At 37.5% G+C, this 25,234-nt stretch overlaps 2 protein-coding genes across 2 annotated transcripts in view; one reads left to right on the forward strand and one right to left on the reverse strand.

Moving 5' to 3' along the window:
* The window catches only part of LOC107099910 (Bloom syndrome protein homolog), a 12,873-nt gene extending 10,403 nt beyond the window's left edge, over positions 1-2,470 (forward strand). Inside the window, exons 12-15 of the mRNA XM_015398214.1 lie at positions 224-500; positions 577-699; positions 782-968; positions 2,264-2,470. Coding sequence (XP_015253700.1) covers positions 224-500; positions 577-699; positions 782-968; positions 2,264-2,450 — 774 coding nt within the window. The 3' untranslated portion in view covers positions 2,451-2,470. The remainder of the gene's footprint in view (positions 1-223; positions 501-576; positions 700-781; positions 969-2,263) is intronic.
* A 5,855-nt stretch (positions 2,471-8,325) lies between these two features.
* LOC107099907 (FERM domain-containing protein 5-like) overlaps positions 8,326-25,234 on the reverse strand; it is a 78,945-nt gene continuing 62,036 nt past the window's right edge. The window contains exons 4-14 of the mRNA XM_015398208.1: positions 23,312-23,390; positions 20,069-20,166; positions 19,342-19,465; positions 18,640-18,727; positions 17,809-17,897; positions 16,831-16,894; positions 16,636-16,727; positions 14,762-14,836; positions 13,587-13,655; positions 13,404-13,510; positions 8,326-8,996 (exon numbers count right to left, since the gene is read on the reverse strand). Of these exons, the coding sequence (XP_015253694.1) occupies positions 8,410-8,996; positions 13,404-13,510; positions 13,587-13,655; positions 14,762-14,836; positions 16,636-16,727; positions 16,831-16,894; positions 17,809-17,897; positions 18,640-18,727; positions 19,342-19,465; positions 20,069-20,166; positions 23,312-23,390 (1,472 nt within the window). The 3' untranslated portion in view covers positions 8,326-8,409. The remainder of the gene's footprint in view (positions 8,997-13,403; positions 13,511-13,586; positions 13,656-14,761; positions 14,837-16,635; positions 16,728-16,830; positions 16,895-17,808; positions 17,898-18,639; positions 18,728-19,341; positions 19,466-20,068; positions 20,167-23,311; positions 23,391-25,234) is intronic.

Here is a 25,234-nt window from a genome sequence, read left to right on the forward strand (position 1 = left end):
TTTTTTTAATACATTGTATAAAATGTATTAAACAGATTTCATATAGCTGATATTCAACAAAGACAATAAGTTGTTTTATTAAAAGGTCATAGTTAGTCAGCAAAGCTTCAACATTTATGGTAATAGACGACTTAATCAGCCGGACCCAGAACAAAATGGCTCCTAGTCCAGCTGCAGACTGGCCTCTTCATGGATAATTGCTTAACTTAATGTACTAAGCTAGAAGAGTGAAACGTTTTGTCTTTTGTTTTTACTTTTTCTGTTGGTGAATACAGAAACATTATTCTATATTTGTCACATCCAGGTGGAGTTCTATGAGACAGAGAGCGCATCCAGCATCAGGAAGCACAAAGCTTCTGCCTCCAAGAGTGTCTCCAAAAGAGAGGAGATGGTTCAGGAATGTCTGAAGGAGCTGATCGATCTGTGCAAGCAGCTGGGCAAAGCATTTGGTCTTCATTATTACAACATCTTCTCCACTGCCACCTTAAAGAAGATATCTGGTAATTCTTTAACCTGCGAATCGGTTGGATGTGCAGCAACTGCATTATATTCTAACTTTCTGTGTTCTGAATCCAGAGAGGCTTTCTTCTGATCCAGAAGTCCTCCTACAAATTGATGGTGTGACGGAGGACAAACTGGAGAAGTATGGAGCTGAGGTCATTAAGGTGCTTCAGAAATACTCTGAATGGCAGCTCACTGGTAGGACGACACACTTCAGTACATTACTGTTTTTAGGGGGATGTGGTATACAGTGTTGAATTGATGAGTTTTGTCTCTGTAGTGGAAGAGCAGACTGAAAATCCAGGAGATGGCTGGATAGACACCAGACGCTCAGAAGATGAGGGTATGGAGTCCTCCACCTACTTCTGCAACCAGCCTGCTCAGGGACAGAAGAGGAAGAAGGCTCCATTTTTCAAGTATTCTAAGAAGAGAAAAGGATATGGAAAACAAAGCTACTCTTCTAAGGGGTACGTGGAGTCATGATCATCTCTACAGCAGGCTTTTAGCTAGCAATACGCACGGGCGTACATTGTAAAGCCTTTACAAAAAATATTAGAAATTGTACGCTCTGTTTTTGGGATGTACGGATTAGGTACGCCCTAATTCGCACCTGGAATAAGGTGGAATATCTAATGTCCTTACAGACAACTTAAAAAAGTTAACAAAAACTCATCGAATGCCTGATAACTATAGGATTATTTTTAGGTGTATTTGTTCTTTGGGTCAATATTGTCAGTGAAAACTGGGGAGGGGGCGCGATCTGTCCTAAATCCGTAGCAAATGTCAAACAGATGCTGATTTTTTTCCGTTGTTCTTTGAGATAATTGGAGTCTTTTTTCTCAAAGATCGATAAATGCCTGTTTGTGGATAACTGTGAGCTTATTTTGCCCTTTGGACATTTACAATTAGTATATATCTGCCCTTTGGCCAGATACACCTGCTTGTGTAACAAATCAGCTTACATTTACAAAATTGCACTAAGATACGGTACATGAAAATGTGACAATCATGTTTCAGAAATAGTTTCGGTGTAAGCTGTATTCTCAACATAGTAGAGACACGGAAATAAAAGCAATCCTTTCTCAGCTGTTGGTTTGCAGATAGTGTTGTAGTAATTGTAGACTGTTTTTCAGTTTATGTTCAATTGTTGTATATGTAACAATCAAGTTTCATCTTAAGCAGTAGGTTTAGGTTATACTCTGATTGTTTGAAATAACCTATAAAACACAATATTCTACCTAAAAATGATCTTATGTTTTCCTTATGAAATTACCACCTCTAATCAAGCAGACATAATTCCCATAATCAGAAAAAATTGGTGTTGTAACAGAGACGAAGAAGTTGGCTGCATTCCACCTCAAAATGCAGGAAATTGTGTTTCAGTCTAAATTTCAAAATATTCCGGACCCCCCCTACGCCTCTCAAAGCCTGAAGAAACAATGCACCAAAGTGTTCACCCTATAGAATAAACCTAGCTAAAGGCCCTCTCTACAGGTTTCCTCCATCTTTGCTTCTTTGCCAATATTTTTTTATGAGCATTGGATAAAATGTATAATCAAAATAACCCAAACAAGTGGTGAAAGTGGTTTTCAGTTTTTATTTCCTAAAGCAAAATGCTTTCCACACTAACCTGGCCCTTTATAAGGCCCACACAATCTTACTACCAGCGCCATGATTGACTCTCAGCTTGATGGTTTATTCTTATTTCCACCGCACTGAGTGACTTCTGATTTTTTTTCTTCTTTTGTATTTGTGGATGTAGTCGTGGATACAGCTCCACTGAGTCTTCGTATTCCGGTTCCAGGGGTGGCTCCCAAAGCGCAGGCCGAGGGTCTAGGAATGCTGCAGGAGATGCACGAGGAGGCAGGACACCAGGAATCCTGTCGGCCCCGACGCCTCGAAGCAACCAGCGTCCCTTTTTGAAACCAACCTATTCTCACATGAGCTAAAAGCTGCTTAAATCGCAAACAGCTTTTAAATTTGAGAACTGTACATAATAGTCTTGTTCCCATGCTAAATGTTTACATACATGTAATTGTTGTAAATTGATGTGATATTTAAAGTGTTATGGATCAGTGAGTTTCTTTTGACTAATCTTTCACTTTTTGTAATAAAGAATATGTAGAATAGAATTTGTGACTATTTCACCAAGTTTTCTGCATTTAGTCATTTAAAAGGGAAATTGACAGACAGAAACCACATCAATAGATGCATTGTTTTTGCTTTTATTTTTTTTTTTATTAATTTATTTCAAATTTGAATAGCATCCTTTAATGGCACCAGATACAGGGGGCAATTGGAGAGAAACAATATTTTATAGCAACTTGTACACAAGCTTGCCTACAGTACAAACATTGGGTTGGAATGGATCAGACAGAACAGGAACTGGATTTGGCACACAGGTTTATATAAGATTTACATTTTTAAAATACTGAACAATTTAACAGCAATATCCAATTGAAGGAAACAAAAAGAAAAAAAATACACCACCAGACACAGAAACGCTTTTATGCGTTATGTGGGTCTGTATACCTGGGAGATGACTGGGAAAAGCAGAGCTGGGTGTCTTGAAATGTGGCAAGTTTCATTAATTGTTTGCAACATGCCTTGCCAAGATCAAATATGAAAAAGTTGATTTATTCTGCTTATTTTATATATATATATATAAAAAAAACAGTTTAACCCCTTTATATGCCTGAGATGGTGTAAAAAAAACAAAAAAAAAAACTTATTTCAGCAGTTAAGGATAAATCATGTCTTCCATATGTGGAAAAGATGGTTTCAAGAACCGATACCCCTATTCGCTATATAAATCATAGGCAACAAAAATTATAGTTTCACATATGACCAAATATAGAAATTTCCTTAAAGAAAAACAAAAAATCCATGTAAACGTAAAATAGTATGTCAGTATTGAATGAAAAAACAAGATTTAATCTTCCCCCAAGTTTATATTAAGCATTTGTTACGTGTCCCTTTTTCAAGAAAAAAAATTGAGACAATGTAGAGCTCTTGCTGAAGTTGACATTTCTTCATTCCAGCCACTTTGGTTATTGCAAAATACAGGCACAAGGAACAATATGTCAATCATAAAGACAGCAGAATAAACATCAACGTAAGAAGTGTCAAAAAAGAACTTACTCAGTAGAGCTGTTACAAAGTAGTCAGGTCATCAGAGAAAGCCCAGCAGCAGTTTCATATGTGCTTATTTAAAGAAACAGACATTTATGTATCATGAAGTCTGTGCGTCCCACCCTGTGCTCTTACAGCTTATTGCTCCTAGAATGATGCTGCCTTTTAAAAAATATATGTTGTATGTGCAGAGGGAGAGCAATAAAGCTACATAATGCTGACAGAAGTCAACTAAACGCCTTTACAGACTTCAAAGAAATGTTTAATAACGAGAAAGCTGGGTAAAGAAGCATAGAAATCCAAAAGTGCCACAATCAAATGTCACTGATAAATGTTTAAAAAAAATACTTGCATATCTAATAACAGTAAGTGAAAAAAAATGAATCATTGAAATGTTAAACCATATATAATTATTTTCGTATTGCTTCTTCCTGTTACTTCATTACTTACTGTTGTAACAAAGTCTTAGCGTAGCTCTTCAAATTTGTTTCAAATTTAAACAGATCAATACTTTAAGCAGTTATTTAATAAATGGTAGCACTTTTGGACCTCCATATTAGCAAACTAAATATAATGCATGGATGAATGCACAACAAATCTACATGAATTGCTGCTTTGAAAAGTGTGCTTTGTCTTTGCATTGGCTGCATAATTAGATGGGAATAAAAAAAAGACTTGTAGTGCTAGTGCAGCTCTGCCTGTTTAGTATTATGTTGCCTGCACCAGTGATTACCACTAGTGAAAGATACTGAGCTACAGGAGTGGATCCAGCCACAACGCCAAAGAGCATGCTACCCCCTCCCATCAGGACCACAACTTCCCCGGGGACTGATAGGCTTGGATTAAATCAGGGTAGACAGAAACGTAGCACCATCAGGCCTTCAGAGGAGCTGCTGGATTAAGAATGAGCAGTCTGCCTTGTCCAATCGTTACACAAACAGAAAATAGCTAAATGACTTCTTACACCAAACCGTGGTTCCAATCATTCATATTAATTTTATTTTTTTCATTTTCCTATGTCTAATCTGTTTCAATTTCCTGCCCTTCACGTGAGTAAAAAACGGCTGGTCTTTAACCACCATTCAGCTGCCATGATGCCTCCTCTGATGCAGGACAGCAAACAGATCGACTCAAATACTGAGGATTCCTTATTCTATGTTTAATACCAATTAAACAAAATACTGGAACCGGATTGGATAAACTTGGGCATATTTGTAAAAACAACTCGTAATTTATAATATTTTAAATGAACAATTATGTAATTATATCAGTCCCAGTTTTGTCAAACATATTGATGCAGAAATATTAGTGAGTTAAGTTTCTATTGTTCTGCTGATGCAGTGAAGCACTCTGGATCTTAGGTAAAGATGCGTAAGAGACCCTTGAAGATGTGAGTTCAGTGGAAAAGAAAGACAGTTCAGGAAAATGCCAGGTGCTTCACTTATTGTAATCAAAACCCATCAATTATTTATTTATCTAGGGTATAAATATAACAAAAGAGCTTACTTTTTAATTAAGACTCTCATGACATTTAAAAAACAGACCCCTGGCACCACATGTCTCCTGTTAATTATACCTGTGCTCCTGTTGCTCTATATTCTCTTTCAAAGGCTAGAGGAACCTTATGAACATATGGCTACATAAGCTTTTTATCTAAAAATATAATTTTCTCTGCAAGACAGCTGAAAATAAGATTTCATAAGACATTTTTAGCAAAAACATGATCCAACTCATTACAGAATAAAAACAGGAATAGTTTAGATCAGGGGTCTTCAAAGTTTTCCAGGCCAAGGACCCCCCAAACTGATGGAGAGATGGACCGGGGGACCCCTTAATTATGTATGAAATTGTGTTTTCTTAAACTGGTCCTATAGCCAGTCTATTACAGATGGGGTAATGTAATAAAAGTAATTTAGTCCTGGGATTATTAAAGTATTTCTGATTCTCATTCCTGGTTGATGGGACAGGTGTTGTGAATGAAACGGTGCCCAGCTTGAGAAAGCTCCTGTGTGTCGCTGAATGTGTGCATTGTTGACTGAAAGACATCTTCTGCCTCCATTTATCTACTTACTACAGTGTGTTGAATTCATGTTAATGTGTATTTAAAAAATTTCAATTAGTGGAAAAAATTGCAGGGGGGGAATATAAAAACAAAGTCTAATAAACCAAAACTTTCACGACCCCCATGCAGTACCTCCATGGACCCCCCTGTTGAAGACCTCTGGTTTAGATAACATGATTCTAACCTTCTTTGTCTGTTTCAAAATGTGCATAAATAAATGTCCATTGCAATAAAAGACTAATCAAATTCAAAGCCTTTTCCACTTCTTTACCAGAGATCCCAGTAAGTGTTTCGAGCACAGCATCTCTTCTTTCAAAGTAAAATAACTAAAGGTAAAGTTACATCAGCTGAAATCAGATTTTGTGGATGATTTGCACCACTTTTGAGGATTAATCCAAATTGTATTTGATGTAAAAAAAAAAATACTAATCAATTAAAACTGCAGATGATTTGCAAGCTTTAGACCTACTCTTGCTAAAACAAAGGCTGGTGTAATTACTGGTGAGTGAATCTGGCTGAAAGTCCTGTTTCATTTTTTCCCCCACCCCTTCTGTCCATAAATGCATCCGGCCTCACTTGAAGTGCAGCACTAGAAAAAGGTATCATTTAATCTTCAATAACAAAATAACATTTCAGTTCTGGTAAAATATACATGGAAAAAAAAAACTGTAGATATATATATATATATATATATATATATAATAGGAAACAAACTATTTTGTACAAAAATGTACATCATTGCTCTTATTCTAGCAGTTATATTAATATAGCATAATACAGAAACTGAAGAGCAAGGCTAAAACCAGAATAAATCAAACTCTTCATGAAAAGAAAAGCAAATGAAATTCATTGAATTTCAATAGGATGAATAAAATAAAATAAAATAAAACTGAAGAAATGAGCACATTCAAAGTATTTCGTTATTAAAACCACATCGGCATTACACATCTATCTAGACTAGTATCTACTTGTGCATCTGTCCACATTGTGAGGGTTTCTCTATTTCAGACTCTACTAGGACACATGGAACTACGGCTTTATTTCATGGGATTCTTAGAAAATATTAGAAAAAAAACTACCTTCATCCCCATCTGCTGATCTTGTGTAACACTGCATATGGATGCTTGACAAGACTAGATTCCCCAAAAACCTAAACAGTCATAAATACGTATTCAAAAAAGGCATTAAGTAATCCCCCTGTCTGTCATCTTTTTCTCACTTTTTACACATTAGTCTCTTGTGAAGAGGTTAAGCCACTCCTTGTCTTCTTATAATAACACACTAATATCAAAAGACCATGACTCCATCATCCCAGTTGGCATTTTCAGACTCTTGTCTCACTCGCGTCTCTTAAAGACGAATCAACCTTCTTAACTAACATTCATTACCTTCTCTTATTCTCTACATTACGTACAGAAGTTTTCAGACTTCTACAGACCCTTGATAAAATTATTCTTGGATAATACAAAAGCCAAAACATTTTTGCAATGCTTAGTTTCAGAGATGTGTGCAACTTCAAAACCTTTCAGAAGCAACTTTTGACTCAGTTTTAAGCATTTAGTCTCCTTTTATAGAGGTAAATCAGTGTATGTCCTCTTAACTTCGTAATAGATCACTGCACCATTCTAACTCCTGCAGAGCCTTAAAGAAGCAATTTAAGTGTTGATTTGGATGCGTGTTGTGATGCTTATAATGTGCATTTTTCTCTGCCTGTAAGTTTCTAGCAGATGCCTGAAGGTTTTGAAGGAAAAATTAAATTATTTGGAAATGCTTCCAAAACCCAAGTTCCCCATGAAGAAAAGCAACCACAGACCATGATGCTGCCGCCATCATGTATAACTGCTGGTAGGATTCTCTTTCAGAAATGCATAGGTATGTTTTTGTTTTGTTTTTTGAGGCAAATGTCTTTTAAAATTTGAAAATATTGACAATCAATTTGTTATAATCGGAATCTACACAGAACTACTGCAGTTTTTTCGGGGTTACCGCCAGCCTTCCTAATAATTACCATTTAATTCATTTCTGACGCATGTTGTTTTATTTTCTTTGTGCTGAAACTAAGACTAAAGTTGCTTGAACAAATAAATAGTTTAAAAGTGGGCACACTTTTGCAGAAAGTTAATTGTACCTTTTCAAATGTTTGTCCCTTACAGATTTGCTTACTTGTCAGTTGAGGAATACAGGATATAAATCACAATACAGATGGAAAAAGTCTTGAAATGATTTTTCATGGTTTAACTTTTTTGTTTTTTTTTCTGATCACATAAAAATTAATTCAAACTAGAAAATTTAGGCCTTTGTGTGTTTCTAAGAAATATTGAACTAAAGTAAAACATTAAACTCCTAAAGAAACCAGCATGTTCCATTATACGGAAAAATCCGCTTTTCGGTTCTGCAGTTGATGATTTTGTTTTTTTCAAAATTTTATGTTATTTGTAAAAATAAAGTTCCTGAAATGACTTTAAAATTTCAAACAAACAAACAAACAGTCTTCAGGCTTTGATAAATAAAATGGTAGCAGGATGGGGAGTTAAGGTGGGGGGAGAGAGATCCTGGCGTAGCGTTAGGAGGGCAAGTCTGACTTGTTTTAACGCAGGAGGAAGTGGAAAGATGCTTGTTCTTGGTTCAGATCAGATTGTCCTTCATCACTCCAGACTCCCAACAATCTTCTCACACCCCCTGAATGTTTTTTTTTTTAAGTTACCACCACTTCTTCAGTTGTTAATGAGCAACCCGCCCACCCAGCGGAGCTTGCAGGCGAACCACCGCCTGAGAGGACAAAAGTACTCGTAATGGAACTGTTCAAACTCGGGGGTCTGACGGATGTCGCTTAAAAACGCGATGTCAAGGTCAGACTCGGTGAGGATGATGAGGAGGAGGAGCAAGACAAAAAGGAGGCCGATGGTGACCAGAAGCAAGCGGAGGACACTTAGAACAAACTTATTGACCTGTTCGACCTCGCTCAGTGCCGAGTCCTCGCCTGCACCTTCTTTCGCAGCTCTACTGTCCAGACCAAAATCCCCCCCTTCCCCACGCATCGGGGTGCCTGCCTCCGACTCCTTTTCCTCCTCGATGCTGCAGGGTGCACCGTTGATTTGGCGTGAGGAGGCTGTGTCTGTGCTGTGTTCAGTCACCGGGGTGGGAAGGACGCTGTCAGAGGGACTGTAGGCATCGTCTGAGATGACTGCCATCCCCTCGCTGGAATCTGCAGCGTGGCTGCGGGACCGGGTGATGAAAGACTCTCCGTGGGACACAGAGCGCACCGGTGTAGAGTGGGCACTGTCACGCAAAGACTCCAGACCTGGGGAGAGGTGTGAAAAAGGCAGTTAGAAAAAAAAGCTTCTTTTTTTTTTTACCATTCTATCCATCAAACACTCTTCAATCAATCAACCTCGTCAAAGACGTCCCTCTGTTACATTAATACATCCAACAAATGAGTGAAATGCTAAATAAAGCTTCACATTCATCAGAATGTATTCCATTTAAACAGGATCAGCTTCTAAGGTTATGTTTCTTACTTCTCATCTCAGATATCTCTCTATTTAATTCCTCGTCCCATAGGCTATTAAACAGAAAAGCAAAATCAAACATCATGTATCCTTTTTATTTCTCTTCCAAATTATGCAAAGCTTTGTGTAAGTTTACCAGTAAAGGTTCTATAAAATATTTTGCTTTAAAGTACCCAAACACAGGCAAGACGCAGGCAGAAACAAAATAAGAAAAGCATGGGAAGGAAACATAAGAGAGACAACAAGATAGAACAAACTGAAAAGGGGCATGTACAGTAAATGCCGAACAAACATTAATAGAACTGAAGCATGGCCCATGCGTGAAAAGCCTGATGGGAGGAACGGAGCTCAAATCAGTGTTAAACACAGGAATACAGATGGGAATCAGAGAAGCCTAACTAAGCACTGAAACATGACAAAACCTGATGATTTACACAGAATTAAATCACAGTCCATCAGATAATGACAGAGGTTTGTGACTAAAGTGGCTGCAAGAAACTGCATCCAAATCCACAATTACTATTACCTTGCCTTCCATAATCACACAATTATTACTCAATAAAAAATTCTTTAACTTCACATAAATTTTTATTACCTCTTTCTTTTCTTTGAGCACATTAATTAATATAAGCAACTCCGGGGAAGCTTGGAAATCAGAGTACTATGTTAGTATGCTATTTTAGGGTTTAAAATATACTTGAAATCCTGGGATACATAAAAAAAATGTATATATATTTCCAGTATTTATATCCACACAGTGTCAATAAACATACGGTAATCTCAAGGTACTTTACAAGGGGTTGAAGGTTTCTGAGTTTTATATAAATGTATGCTGGTGAGGATTCTCAGTCATCCAGGTCATTGTCATTCCGTAAAAGTTTAAAAAACAATCCACTGGACTTTGTTTCCAAGGTTTGAAGACGTTTTGCTTCCCCTCCAGGAAGCTTTCTCAATTCAAAATTTTGACTTCCCCTCCATGAGATTACCACGCCCCCTTTGTCCAGCATCTCAACAAAACCTTTTCATTCCTTAACGAAAACTTAATGACATCCAGCTTTTTCAGCGTTTGTCAATTATTTATCATCTTTCAGAGATCAATGTGGCCTTTCACTACCCACTGATGGATCAGCCTTGTGGAGATCCAGATTTTTCTTTTTGACATCTGCCTATTTCATTTGATTCCTCTATGATGTAACACAGCTTTCCCATATTATTTAAAGGCATAGAAATTCATTTTAAGACACTCATATCAAAATGAACTTCCTCTATTCCAGCAACGGGTTGGAAAATCTATGAAGTAGCTCAGAAGCGTGAGATTCTTCAAGGCTGTTGATTCAGCAAAGGTTTGTTACTGAAAAATCATTAGTTCAACTTTTTTATTTCCTTAAGTTCAACTGTTTTAAACGTTCTTTTTTTGTTTTTGCATTTTTTATTTATTGATTTTTTTTCCTACTTGCTTTGATTCTGTTTTATTTTCCTATATTTTAATCATGTAAAGCACTTTGCATTATCTTTGTACTGAATTGTGCTATACAATATAAAATAAATTTGCCTTGCCTTGCCTTGAATGGAGACGTATCGTCACATCCAGAATCTGATCATCTTTTTCTTACAGTCCAACCCTGATCATACACCAGGGATTCCTAACTAAGGTAGTAAGAAAAAATTTAATAGTTTAAATAATTTGTTATACAGTTTCATAGCATCTCTGAAATCACAGGGGTGCTTCATTTCATAGAAAATACTTAAAAAGCTTCATTAGTCACCAAGAAGCTTTAACCTAAAATAAAAACCAAGATCATATGTACATTTTTTACTCTATTTATTCTACTTAAGTAAACTATCATGCAGTTGGCAAAATCTTTTTAAAATCCTAAATAACCAGAAAAGAGTCATAGAAAGTTTTATAAATATGCTGAATATCATGCATCTTATGCTTGAACACTTTTCTTAGCTTTTCCTAGGTTACACTGAGTCCCCAACAACCGAGATTCACCAACAGGGCTTCAAAAGAGTCGGATTTATAGATGAAGTATCTATTCTGCACTAAAGGAAACCGGTACAGTAACAGAGACGCTCTACAGTAAGGATGAGCTATGGCAGAGTACTTTGCTGACGGAGTCACATTCTCAGGGGGGTCAAAGCAGCAACATTATACCTTCACTGCAAAATGAAGGGAAACCAAATGTGAGCTTAAGTTGACGAGATCATTAAAAGAAAAGGCAGGAAGGATTATACCTAATTTCTAAACCTCTGCTGACATTAACAAGAAAAAAGTTGTTGTTTTTTTATCCTTTCCTGTGTTTTGCTTCAAACCTATTAAAACAAATCACAAATATGTGGAAAACGTGACAACAGATAAAGTCTCCAAATCCTTTCATTTGCAGCCCACTTTACCTGGAGGGCCACTGGCCTGAGGGTAGGGCAGCGGGGTACCTGGATGAGGACTGATTCTGCTGGGCTCCTGCTGCCCCATCAGGGCAGGGTAAAGGGGCAGGACGCCCAGGGCCTTTCCCAGCATACGAGGCCCCAGGCTCAGCACACGGACCTTCACATCCCGGTAACAGTGGTTGATCATCCGCAGGTGAACGTTCACCCGGGTGGTGATGCGGATCAGACACTTCACCATTGCTGCAGTGCTGTTCTGTCCTGATGTCCCCTGCCCCAAATCCAGGCCTCGAGTCAATGGCTTTGTTGCCTCTGAAGACGAAACAGTGGCTTTCTGCAAGCACTGCTACAATCGGCAGCATTAGCCTCCCAGCTTGGCCCCACCCAGGCCAGTGACATACATGGAGTAGAAGACCCTGGTTATTTTCAGCCGAGGTATTTATACACCACCAAGACATCAAGTCAGCACAGACAGAGGGTAGGAAACTCCTACTGCTCTTCTTAACATACACAACATACCAACTTCTTATCTCTATTTATCTCACTGTACAAAGAGCACATAGCTAAACAAGTGTCACCAGGACAGATTCTGGACAGGTTGGCCTTATGTGACTTTAGCTGGCATTACACAGACATGCACATATATCTTTAAGGCTCTGCTGAACTGAGTTAAAGGGACTGAGTGACGCTTACACCAGCAGTAGGCCACTCAGCCAAATGGCTTCAGTTTCAGGCTGAACATGAGAGGTTAAGATGGTAAACTAGGAAAAAAAGGGGAGGGGGGGGTCTGTCTCTCACCCAAAGGATCTTTATTTCAGTTTAAATGCACAGCCTTAGACATGACTTATCAGCTACACACAATTTATTTGATTTAAGATACTTTCTTAATTCCAAAGGGAAATTAAATGTTACAGTAAGTCATATCATTTTTATCCAGTTAATTTAAGGTGTCTATAGCTGTAGGCAGGAACGATCTTCTGTATCGGTCTGTCTCAACCCAGACAAAGGTACGTTTCTGCTTTGTTTTAGTATCCATAGCCCTTGAACTGTCCCAACATGCAAGGATTTTCTGTGACAGCTGTAGCTTCATTTCGATCTGCCAAAGGAGAAAACAAAAGCATCCCCTCATCGCCACCATGTTTCATACTGAGGATTAGATGAGCCACGTATGAGGAAAAAAAGCTCAGTCTTGCTGTCATCTACCTCGGCCATCTTTTTATGCTGTCTCCTTCATGGTTTATGGTAAAATACAAACTACCGGTTCTTTTTTTTTGTTTGTTTTTCAAAAGAGGCTTTAAATGAAGTCCACAAAATGCTTCGACTGCAATGAGCTTCTGGTTGCTCATCATATAAATGTCCTGCCTGGAGTCACTTAAGGTGGATAACCATGCTTTATCAGGTATGTAATTCCTCCCAGCAAACTGTCAGATCTGTTTCTTCATCATATCGATTTGGTTTAATCACTGATTTTCTGTAACAAACCTGTGAGGTCTTCATAGAACAGCTGGGATTAAATTACACACTGGTTTTTATTCATCAAGTAGATGAGTTTCTGCTTTGGTAGGATTGGATTTTATTTGGAGGCTTTAGAGACATTTTTCCACCACAGAGATGATTATTTTATTAACATTTTAAAAACATTTCCTTTCTAGTTCATACCCATACACAACTTTGTGTTTATTTCTGAAATAAAGACACATTGAAATGTTTGATTGTGCAAAACAAAAATAAAAACAGGTTTAAGAGGAATACGTTTGTAAGTTAACTCTGATTGCTTCCTATGAATCTACATACAGGTTTTTTTGTCTTACCCTCCATGATTGATATGTGCACAGCTCTCCGACGCGTGCGGGGAACACTGCTGAGGCGAGGCCCGTGGGTGATGGATGGACAACTTCTACTGGGCACAAGGCCAGCCCTGTTATCAAAATAGACAAATGCATTAAAAGAAGTTACAGATTGTAACAAATGTCTGATATCAAACCTACGTCTACCTGTGTATTTCAGGAGGTTCCCGTTTGATTCTGGCACTTTGCTCCATCACCTCTTTCGCCACTCTTCCACTGTTGTAAGATAAATTGACAGTGACAGGGGAATTAGTAAAGACATTAAAATATAAAAGGTATGTATGCACTATAGGCTTTAAGTGCAGGAAGTTATCAGCCACACAAACACATTTGTATCAAAACATACACTGCAAAAAATTGAAATCTAAATGAGCCATTTTTTCTTAAAATAAGTCAATTTTTGTTGAACTGAGGAGATGTGTGAGAAACATTGCTAATGGAACATGACTATTAACATTTAAAAAAAAATGCATTGTTTTATATCAAGTGAATATTATCTAATTATTCAAGAGTAATGCATTCATTTTTTTAAATTTAAAATTAAAATTGAACTATATTGATCTCACATTGCACCTTGGTACTTGCATCCTTCTTAGAGCACAAGTCCACTGCTCTAACCACTAGGCCAACACTCCCGATTCCAACACTCCATTGGCCAATCATGTTCTTTTTCCAGGTGGATCATAAAAATAAGTGGTCCTCCTAATTGTCAATCATTATGCTGATATGTTTATGTAAGATCGTCCTACGTTCTCATCCCCATTTTCACTTACCGGTGGTTATTCTGACATACGGTAGTAGAAAAATTGGGAATCTTCTTTTGGAAAGTAATCTTGTAAGAGCAATGAAAACAGCAACTTTTAAACAAAGCGTGCATTAAGGGGAAATGGGTTTGTGCACGCTCTCAAACATGTTTAATAGGAGTTTCCTCTAGGAAGTGGGTACAGGGTTGTGCATGTGGATTTATTTTTTTTTAAATGGAGAAAATTATCCACTATACCTTTAAGGGTAAATGCACTTATTTTTGTAGTGAAATAGTGCGATTATGCTAACAAACCTTTCATCAAAAAGGCTGATTTATATATTTTTTTTAATCAAATTAGAATATATCAATTTGCAATAATGTCCACAGAGCAAAACATATTTCCAGCAGAATCAAAGTGTGATCAGCTCCCCTTCATTTTCTTCTCTCCACTTACTCATCCTCAGAGACAAAGCTCTGCAAAAGGCCAGGAGGCCACGTCCTCTAGGAATAATTATATTCACCCCCAACTGTTATTTTTTCAGTGTCCTTTCTGCCCTGTCATCAAAGGATACTCTACCTGTAGCGGAACCGGCTGCCCTTGAAGAACAAGTTGCTGCTGGAGACTGTACGAACTTGACTGGACTTTTCAAGCCTGGCAGGAGTGAGGGGAAAAAAATGTAGTTAAAAAAATAAAAAATAAAAAAAAGGACGGGGGAAAAGAAGTCAGTGAGCAAAATACCCAGAATTCTTTATGAAATATTTTCAAGGACCTTTTCAGAAACGCTTTAGCTGCCAAGCATATTTGCACAAGCTGTACATTTTCATAGGACACATTACTTTCTGAAAGTATTTATATCCTACAATTCAAATGACAACAAAAACCCAAAAAGAAAATGGAAAAAAAGACAAATATATTGCAATAAAGCACTGTGAAAGAATGCTCGGAAAAAAATCTGATGCCTGATGAGGCCACAGTTGAAAAAACGATACATGTCCAGCTTACAGTTTAAATGAATAATATGAATTGACCAATTCAGATGTTATTAAAATGCTAGTTAGATATATTTCACTCATGATATGTATTGCTCGTTTGATAAAAAGAAGTGGAAGTATTAAGAGGTATAACTATTATGTACACCTTAGAGGTACTTCTCTGAAGGGATATAGCAGCAGTAAGAGCTTAGAATAATGATATTTTGAATATGTTTTACTTTTTGCGTAATTTTGTAACTAATTTTGTTCTTTCTTTATCTAATCCCTGTTTCTGACCATGCCAGCATTCTGGGCAGAACATGCTTCAAAAATAGAGGAGTAGACTTTAAAAGTAAAGCAGTCAACTACCTCCCATTGACAAAGAGGAGAAGGATCAGTAGGGATTTAACAGAGGATGATGAGGCATCATCATCTAAGGTTCTCTGTCTTTGGCATGTTTACAATCTGTGACACTTAGGCAACCATTAGTGACTGAGTACCTGTTTTAAATCAGCTAAACCTAAATGCCAAGCTAATTTACTTATATGGACTGAACTGCAATGCGAAGCTTAATAGCAGATGAAAAATAGAAAGATGTCTGCCTCAAGTATGATTTTTACTCTAAATGGAAACAAATAACTTTGCCATTTTAAACTCAACTGAACAGTATTTTTTCTTATGCTGTGAATTTACCATTACTGTAAAGCTCTTATTTATATTTTGTTTGTACATTTTTTCCTTAGTGTGTATCTGCATGTTGCTTATACATGGGGGGGTTTCCAAACGTTTCCTCTCTGAGAGACAATAGAAGATAATTGTACTGGTTTATTCTATTTCTCTATTAATACAAAGGAGAACGCTTATACTATTCCCTGAGAAATTTTAGCAGGAAATAATAAACTAAAAACAAGTGCTAATTGCTTTTTCGAGATCAACAAAGGGTTATTTTAAATGCTTTAAATTTATATTTGTTATTTCAGGACAAAGGGAGAGCTGCAATATCGACAGTGGAAACACCTACAGTTTTTGCTGACATGACGAGACACCTAAAGGTAAAGCTTTTTCTTTTTTTGTTGTTGTTAAGTTGTCTGTTATGAGTAGACAAATACTACTTAGAGTGGCTCCTCAATACCTACAAGCTTTATCGGTCACAGAAAAATCATTTAAACCATTGGTCCTTTAAGTCATCTACACATTTCATTAGCAGAGCTTCTGTTGCTACTGCCCTTTAAGCCACCAAGATCAAACTTTTTGAATATTAATCTGTTTCCCTCAGCTAGAGAACATGGGAGTTCCTCATCTGTAACTCAGAAGAAGCACTGAAATGTCACATAAACCCATAGCTCACTTTCCAGGTGGGGTTTTTAGGACACCATAGGGATGTGACCCTAGCCTTTCAGTGCATAGGGAGGAAGACATAGAAATAACAACACTAGGGTGAAAGAAGAGTTTAATAAAATACAGAAATGACAGACTCACTTGTAAAATGCTTGATTCTCCACACCACACTTCCAAAGGTGCTTGCATGCCTCTGGCGTGGGCGCAAAGTATGTTAAAATTATTTTTCTGTCCTGCACTCAGAAATAAGAAGATGTGCAGGTCAAATTAAAAAGCTGTAGAAAAAAAAGAGCCACATTTCAGAGTAAGCTGCATGCACCAAATTCTCGTTCTCACCTCTTTTTGATTTGCATATATGTGGAAAGTCTTGGCTTCAAACTTGAGCTTGGTTACCTCGTTCCTGTCCGAGAGAACAAGCCATCATAGATAGACATTCGAGCAAGCAGAGACAGAAAGCTTCATCCTCTTTAAATATTCATGACGACTACTTTGAGATCACATAAGCAGTCATGGCGCTCAACGTTTAGCTGACAAAACAAATTAGTGATTATTGTCCCTGGAGACGGATAAACAGAGCATAGAGAATACATGAGAACTGATCTGAAGAGCAACGGAAGCCCAACAAAGAGAAGACTTAGAATCCACCAGAGTGCAGATTAGCCTATCTCTGACCTTATATTATTAAGAGCATTTAAAAAAAGCACCAAGTCAATATGTTATTAGTGTTTATAAATATCTAAGAAAATCTTTTTCAAGTACAAACTGTCAGTATGAATCACTTCTTCACCTCTACTAATATATCCAACATATTTAGCCACAGTAATTAACCTCATGACACATGTAGAGGCAGGTGGACAGACTATTGACCACGTACAACCAGTCATAGTACAGATCATATCATTAAGGAAAAAAAATGTATCAGCGCAGATCAAATTGCCTCCCTGTCTCTTTTAATATCTTATGCTTTCTACAGCCAAAACAGCACACTATTAAGCAAAGATTGCAGATGACAAAATCAGAAGTAATTAGAGGAATATCACTTTCTTAAAGAATAACAAGAGATGTTTCTATTAGTAAAATGTCATCCAAATTACTTAAATTTACTTTTGGTGTAAAACGGGGTTCTGTCCTTAGTTCTAATATTAATAAAACACATATGAAGGTCATGAGGCTCAGGAAGTAGAATATTTGTCTTTCTAATGGGAGGTTGTATATAAGATTCCAGCTTCCACATGTCAGAATATTAGTGAATGAAAGAGTAAGCGCTATCAAATCATGTTGAATATATGTATGTATTTACATGTTTTATCTCACCATTTAAGAAAATGAACTCTCCTGTTTCCCTGCAGAACCACAAAGCCAAATGGTGTGAAAGCGAGAAAAGCAGGGCTCCCCGCCACATCCTGAAATGCATATTTTAAATGCACACAATCAGATTTAGATCCCCTCAATAAAAATTAAAGCATGCAGAAACAGACCAGTTTACTGAACTCAAGTAAAATGTACTTTAAATAAACAAATCTCATCCATTTGTTGTTTTCCGATATAGCTTAATCAAAAGACTCGTATAATTTTTATTTAATAAAGTCACACACACCCAACAGCATTTTTGGAATAAAAAGAGGCACACAGTATAATAGATCCTCCACTATTCTGTTTGAAGTGTGTGGCTCTAGTTAAATTACTGTTGAGTTTTGTAAATATCATGTTTAATATTTGTGAAGGTACAACAGTAAAGGTTTTTCTCCAGGATAACTTTCAACCAGTTAAGAGTAAAAAATAGCTAATGGTTGATAATACATTTGATTATTTAAAAATAGTAATTACACACTTTGATAAATCTTGGCGAATAAAGTATGGTTTAAAAAATGCCTCAAAGATTCATTAATTAAATGATATTGGTGGAAAAAAAAATTTTGCACTTTTTTTTTTACCCACCTAATAAATAGTAAAATTAAGAGTGTGATTCAACAACTGTAAAATGAGATTAATTTATTTTAGAGCATCTAATACAGACAAGGACTAATCTATCCGAATTCTATTAAAGATGTGTGTCTCAGCAAGTTCTGCTCTTTCTGTGGCAACATTTTGACAAAGGAGTTTGAAATGAAATGGCAATAACGGCAGTGGAAAAATGCCCCTCACCTTACACGGATGTGGATCAATGCCATATGTCTCCAGCATTTGGGCTTTCTGCAGGAAATTTCTCTCTGATGTTTCAGGAGTCTGTCCTCTGAGGAAAAGCAATGGTCCAGATGTCAGTTCATTATAAGCTCTAAAAACAGCTGCGGAGGAAAGAAATGACCACAGGTGGGCAGCAAAGTGCTATACAGCATTCATCACTTATAACATCTGACTTGGTTGAGGTAGTCATATTCCTACTGTCTCACCACCATGAGTTATTTTCTCATTTATCCTCGCTGCAGCTTGCATTAAAATGTATTATTTAAAAAATCCTTAGAAAAAGATGAACCCATTGTTGTTTAAACAGTAAAACAATTAATGAATGCTTAATGTGATTGAATAATTATTCAAAATTCAGCTGTCTGACAAAAAACTCAATGCATTTTATGCCTTTGTGAGTTTTTATGCCCTCCCAACATCATATTACAGCTTTCCCACTGATATGTTATTGGAACAAAACCATTCTAAAAAAGATTATTCTAGTATCCCTACTATATCTAATGGGTGAATCTTATTCAGTTTTCCATCTTCTAGATAACTAATACATAAGTTCTGTTTAAACTCTAGTCAAGTGAATATTTGTCAGGTGAAATTTAGAAATCTTAACAAAAAAAAGATTTACAGGAATGTAAAACAGACATCAGTTTGTCTGTTATCTCTTACATGAGCTCAGTTTTGTGTATCTCAGCGATTCTGCGCTCTAGCTTCTCCGAGTGCTTGGGAAAGAACTGGAATTTGGAGCTGTAACCTTCAGGATGTTTCCCAGGGTCGTAATCACCAATCTCAGCTAGAAGGGGCATAAGACAAAGTAAAAGAGAAAGGGTTAACTCATTCACACATCAGCGCAGGGCTGGCTAAACATGGCCGAGATTATCGGCGGTCCTTCATGCCACATTACACTCCCTTAGCTGAGCCTGAAGCTGATTTCTCTCTGCCAGGAGGAGCTGACTAGGCAAGCCATCTTTAATTTATCAGCACGTTTCCCTGCCCTCCTCTCCAATCTGGTGTTTTCAGTGAAGCTTGCTGTGCCAGACTTTCTGTCAACTATGTGATATTTGCTTCTGCAGCTGTGTGTGTGTTTGACGAGGTCCCAGATGTGGGAAAAAATGAACCAGCTGAAAACAATTTCACCTTACACAAATCCCAACCTGCATATTTATATCAAGAATAAAAGACAAATTGAAAGTGAAAAGATGATTACATGCCTTACATGAAAACATCAGTGGGTATTTCCTTTAATTATGTTTTAAGGCTACTAGAAATGCCCCAGGAAATTAGCTTCCTTGGCTTTGATAAACGGCATTCATCATTAAAGCAATCTACAGAACATAATAAAGCAAAGAGCAGCAAAGAATGGAGCAACTCATTTCCATCTGTCTCCTTCTCTTACCTTGAAGGATGTAGGCAGCCAGCATGGCTGCATCTGAGGTTTTGCACAGAAGACGGCCGTGGTAGAGGTCTCTCTTCAGTTGCAGGAAGACCAGATATCTAAAGAAGACAATCATATATCAAAAACACATTTTTCACACATTTATTGGAAAAAAATTAGAAGTGGAGGAGAAATGCAACAAACTCAGTTTATTTCAAATCCCTATAGTTTATTCACCCTTCTCAAGGATGATTTTATTGTTTCCCTTGGTGTTAAACTGATTTTTTTCATGTGTTTTTCTTTTAAGAGAAAGATTGGAAACAGCCTGGAGTCATAGTGCTCTTTCTCGTCTTTTCTGCAGCCTCCAGACCTAGTTTCTAACTGATCCAACCGCATGGCTCCTCAAGCATGAACGTTAATGAGAAAACATTTGTACCAGAGATTATGATAATGACGAGTGGTGCTGACTATTACTTCCTGCCATCATCGTTCTTTGTATTTTTAGAGGCAAGGACACTGCAGTGGAATTACTGAACATCTGCTTTTAGGCAATAAACAGTCAGGCAGACCTACTTTCTTCGCTGTTCCAGCACCTCCACAAAGGCTGATAATATCTATTTCAGTAGCTGCTGAAAAGAATCAATTTAAAACGGTGTCTTTTTGTTAAACACATGTGTTAACCTTTGCATAATAATACAAATTCATTGGAAAGGATCGAAATTTCCTCTCCTTTTAATACTTTTAGTGTTACTGCTGCTACCTTGCCTTGCAACGGTTTTCATATCCCTTTAACAATTGCACTTTTTGCTAGCCTGATAAACCAGACTAAATGTGAGCTTAAATGTGTAATTTAGTCTGGCCCTGATGAATGAGACATCGGAAGATTGTCGATAAAAACAACCCGTTGTTTTTCAAACCATGTCTTTGCCTATTGACCAATGAGCACAACTGACTGTGACGTAGGAAGCACGACAAAAAGCTGGTGGGGGAGTGTAAGCAAACAGCCTGTCGTTAAAACAGCGAATACGTCCTTCTTGAAATTGAATAAGCCTAGAGCCTCTTCCTGCTCACGTTTCAACGATAACCCCAAGTCTAATCCTTCCAAAACTGATTCCAAAGCTGAGTCAAACGAGAACTGTTCAATAGTTGTTGCCATCTTCCTTGTTGTGCCTTCTCCAGCATCACACAGCTTTGTCGTCCCACCCTCAAAACCCAACCTGCTTTGCGTACCAAAAATTCAAAACACGTCTGCGTTGTGATTGGCCCGCCAATTCTAGAGCCTGGGGCATTGATCAAGGCTAGACCAAACTCGCAGCCAAAAATGATTTTGGCCGCTGGCGGGTGGGGCTAGTTTACTAGGTTAACTTTTTGCTGCAATTGAAACTTTCTTTTTTTACATTTTGATGCAAAGTCTAGTCACTTTTACTCTTACAGACCTAAGTAAAAATTCATTTTTACCAACTGCCTTCAGGAGTCACCCAATTACCAGAGTCCACCTGTGTGTAAGGGGTTTTAATCTTAGAATAAATCCAGATGTTCTGTGAAAGCCTTGGAGGTAGAGAACATTAGCGGAGAAACTGTATCATCAAGACCAAGGAACACAACAGAAAGTGAGAGAGCAAGTTTCAGATTGGTTTAGAGAAGATTAGATCCCAATCTTAGGATATTTCATTGAGTTTTTATCAACCTATTTGTCCAAAAAGATAAAAGAAAAGAGGAATCAGCCAAACTATGAAGACATGGCTGACCACCTAAATTGTTAAGCAAGAGTTAAAAAAAAAAAAGCTTTCAAAAGGGATGTTATTCTGGAGGAGCTGCAGAAACACACGGCTCAGGTGGGAAAATCTATTAAGAGAACTGTGTCTATCATCAACCTAACAAGTCAGGCATTAGATTAGAGTAGGGAGATGCTGAATGGCACAACATCTGCAAAACACTTAATACCAGGTCAGAGGGTTAATCCAGCAGGATCATGACCCCAAACGTACAACAGAGCTACAATAACATTAAATTCTGGCCTGGTCAAAGCCCAGACATAGGTCTGATTAAGGATTTGAATCCTAAAAGAAACATTTAATGGCATTTTCCAATCAGTGTGTAGTTCTGCAGAGCAGGTACAGATATATCCTATATAATTTTCCTCTGTAGATGCTGCTATAAATAGTTTCACAATTTTGTTTTTTCAATAGCTGAAATAGTGGTTACATTTTATAGCATGTTAAAAATGTTCCTTCAGGAATAATGCATAGTGTTCTATTATATTAAATACCAATAAAGTAAGCTGAAAATGGAAGTGATTATAAAACAGAAAAAGGAAAAAAAATCCTGGAAAAAAAATACATTTGGAAGACTTTTTGTATTCAGTCCTATCTGAAACAATCTACAATTTCTTTAAGTGGAATAAAGGGATTTTCTTAATGTCTGTAAAAGCAGCTTTTTTTTGCGTGTATGATTTTAGATCCGCAGCACACGCGACAGAATGACCAAATCATGTGTACTGCTGATTATTTTGCCTCTTCCACCCTCTGTGCACTGACCTCTCCACTGCCATAATCATGTATCATACTGTCCTCCTTCCCTCCCACTCCTCTTTACGCTTCACACTTTAAATCAGCCCTCCTTGCCCCTTTATCTCCTCTATCCACTCTATTCATTATATACGCTCTATGTTGTGCACACTGCATCTCATTACGCCTCAGAGTGGACTCTTCTCTTTTCAGTCTGGTAATGAAAACATGTGGACACTAGACACACATTCGCCAGCTGGATGTGCTCAGCATCATCTGGACCAAATCTGCTCTCTATTTATGTTTCCTATTTTTGCATCTTAATTTGAATATTAAATGCCGTTACAAAACTACACCTAAAAGCCTTTTACAAACTAGAGAAAAAAATCTAGCCTGATTTAGATTTTAATGTGCTATCCATTATCACAGCGAGCTACTAGGAAAGGCTTTTACATTCCTTTCAACCCTACAGCCTGTAAAAACTGTGTATGTGTAAAATGTATCATAGTCTTTTACAAGTACATAATTATTTTAATTATGAAATGCTTATAAATAATGTTTTAAAAAAAAGAATGACATATGATTGGTCCAGAGATTTCATTACAACCATCTCCTCTACAATAAAATGTGAAAATATCCTCTCGGTGAAAATCTCTTGAAAATCTCACTGAAGCAGATGCAAACGACCTCTTTAGAAGAAAATTAGTGCAAGATGGTTTTATTAACTCCTTTAGCCGAATGCCATCATGTGTCATACCGGGTAATTTCCTCCTTGAGAGCAGCGGGATCAGGCGGGTAGAACTTGACTCTCAGACACATGGTGAATGGAGGCTGGGCTACAGGAGACAAACAGAAAACATTTAGAGGTGGAACATATGTGGGAAAATGGCGGGTCGGACGATTTAGCTCTCATACAGAGAAGATTTTTGTTCAAATGTTCAATACACATATATTACTAACAAGGTAAAGAAAATAGAAACAAAATTAATGGAATAATAAAAAAAAATGATTTAACATCTGTTGGTACTCTTTAAGGGCAACTCTAAAACTAGATAATTAGTAGTAGTGAAGCAGGCCTGACTTTTCTGGGTGTACTGTATGTAGCTTTGACCCTCACAAAACCTGAGGTTGGTCTTTTTCTCACCTCGTGCTGATGCCTATCCTGTCCTAAACACAGCAACCTTAACTTTCAGCAGAGCTATAACCTCAGCATTCAGACAGGGTTAATGGTTCTGATACTAGGTTACTGTCCTGATGGTAGTGACATCATCAGCACACTTGGAGTTGAAGCCAAGGAGAGGTCCAAGTCCACCTGTCCCCCATTTTTAACCTCCTCTCTAAAGACCTGCCGATATGTGCACTGAAAACAGTCCGGTAGCACAGTGGGTACCTCCCTGGGTCACAGACACTTTTTTTTCTTTTGGCCCAATTCATCCCATCAACGGTCAATATGTTTGTGCCACTAGGATGAAGAGGTGATTTTAGATGGCAACAAGCAAACACGGAATAGCTCTCTATGCGTCATGAATATTACACACACCAGAGGGCCGTCTACTGCATGGAAAAGATGACGCCATGGTAAAAGCTGGGTGTCATTTCTTTTCTAGGAAACAAAGTTCCTGCAACCACGTAAAATAGTTCTTTATCTGCAGTGATCTAATGGTGTCATACAGTCGATACTGCATCATGAACGCAGCAGTAAATTCTCTTGGCAGATTACTCATTAATGTACATACAGAGTCCCCTTCCCTGGGTTTTATGAACTGTTGGTCAAGATCTGCTCATTGATCTGTTAGTTTAGATCTTGCATGTTTTCATAAAGCCAGGTTTCTGTTAGGCAAAAAACAGCACAAATTTTCAACTCTGTAGAAACAATTAGAAGCAGGCTGTAAAAAATCCACTTGGTTATCCACAGACTGGACATTTGCCAGAAAGAGAGTTGGAATCAGTGTCCTCCTAGCCCGGGGGTCGGCAACCCGCGGCTCCAGAGCCACATGTGGCTCTTTATGAAAATCTGTTTTTTTTTTTGTTTTTGTTTTTTGTTTTAATATGGTGTGAAGGAGGTCAAAGAAAAAATATGTTTTCTAATGCTGTAATCATTTGTATCATAAATAAATTTAAACAATAATTTGTCAAAACTTGGACCATGGATCCCAAAGGGGGAAAAAGGAAAATATAGTTTGGTTGCAAAAGTGGAAAACCGCCCATAGATCAAACAGGTAGCGCTCGGATGCAGGGATGGGAAATTTCTTCCATTTTTTTCCCAAATCCTGAAAATATAAATCACACTAAGGAACGATGGTGAAGGAAGATGTGGGATTTCAGATTAAGAGAGCTCTGCTCTGATGGATGTCAGTTCCTGCTTGGTTTCTCATGACTCAATCAACTCCTCCCAACAGAAACACATAGAAACATCATAGAAAGATTTCTTTATTGTGTTTCTATAATTTCATCAATGCAACAAAAACCTAAACCGCGCAGTGAAGGGCGGTGAAGCGGCGCGCGATGGGAGCGTTCACTGCTCCTCCCTTACCTCATGCTACTATGTGACATTTGTTCCAGGATAAACATTTAATCATGAATGCTTATTATATATTTAAGCCTACATAGTTCTTTTCTATAGTGGGATAATACACTTAGAGCCCATGTTGCCATATGAGTCATATATAAGACTTTTACA

This window comes from Cyprinodon variegatus, unplaced genomic scaffold (assembly GCF_000732505.1).
Source record: "Cyprinodon variegatus isolate N-32 unplaced genomic scaffold, C_variegatus-1.0 Scaffold918, whole genome shotgun sequence".
NCBI lineage: Eukaryota > Metazoa > Chordata > Actinopteri > Cyprinodontiformes > Cyprinodontidae > Cyprinodon > Cyprinodon variegatus.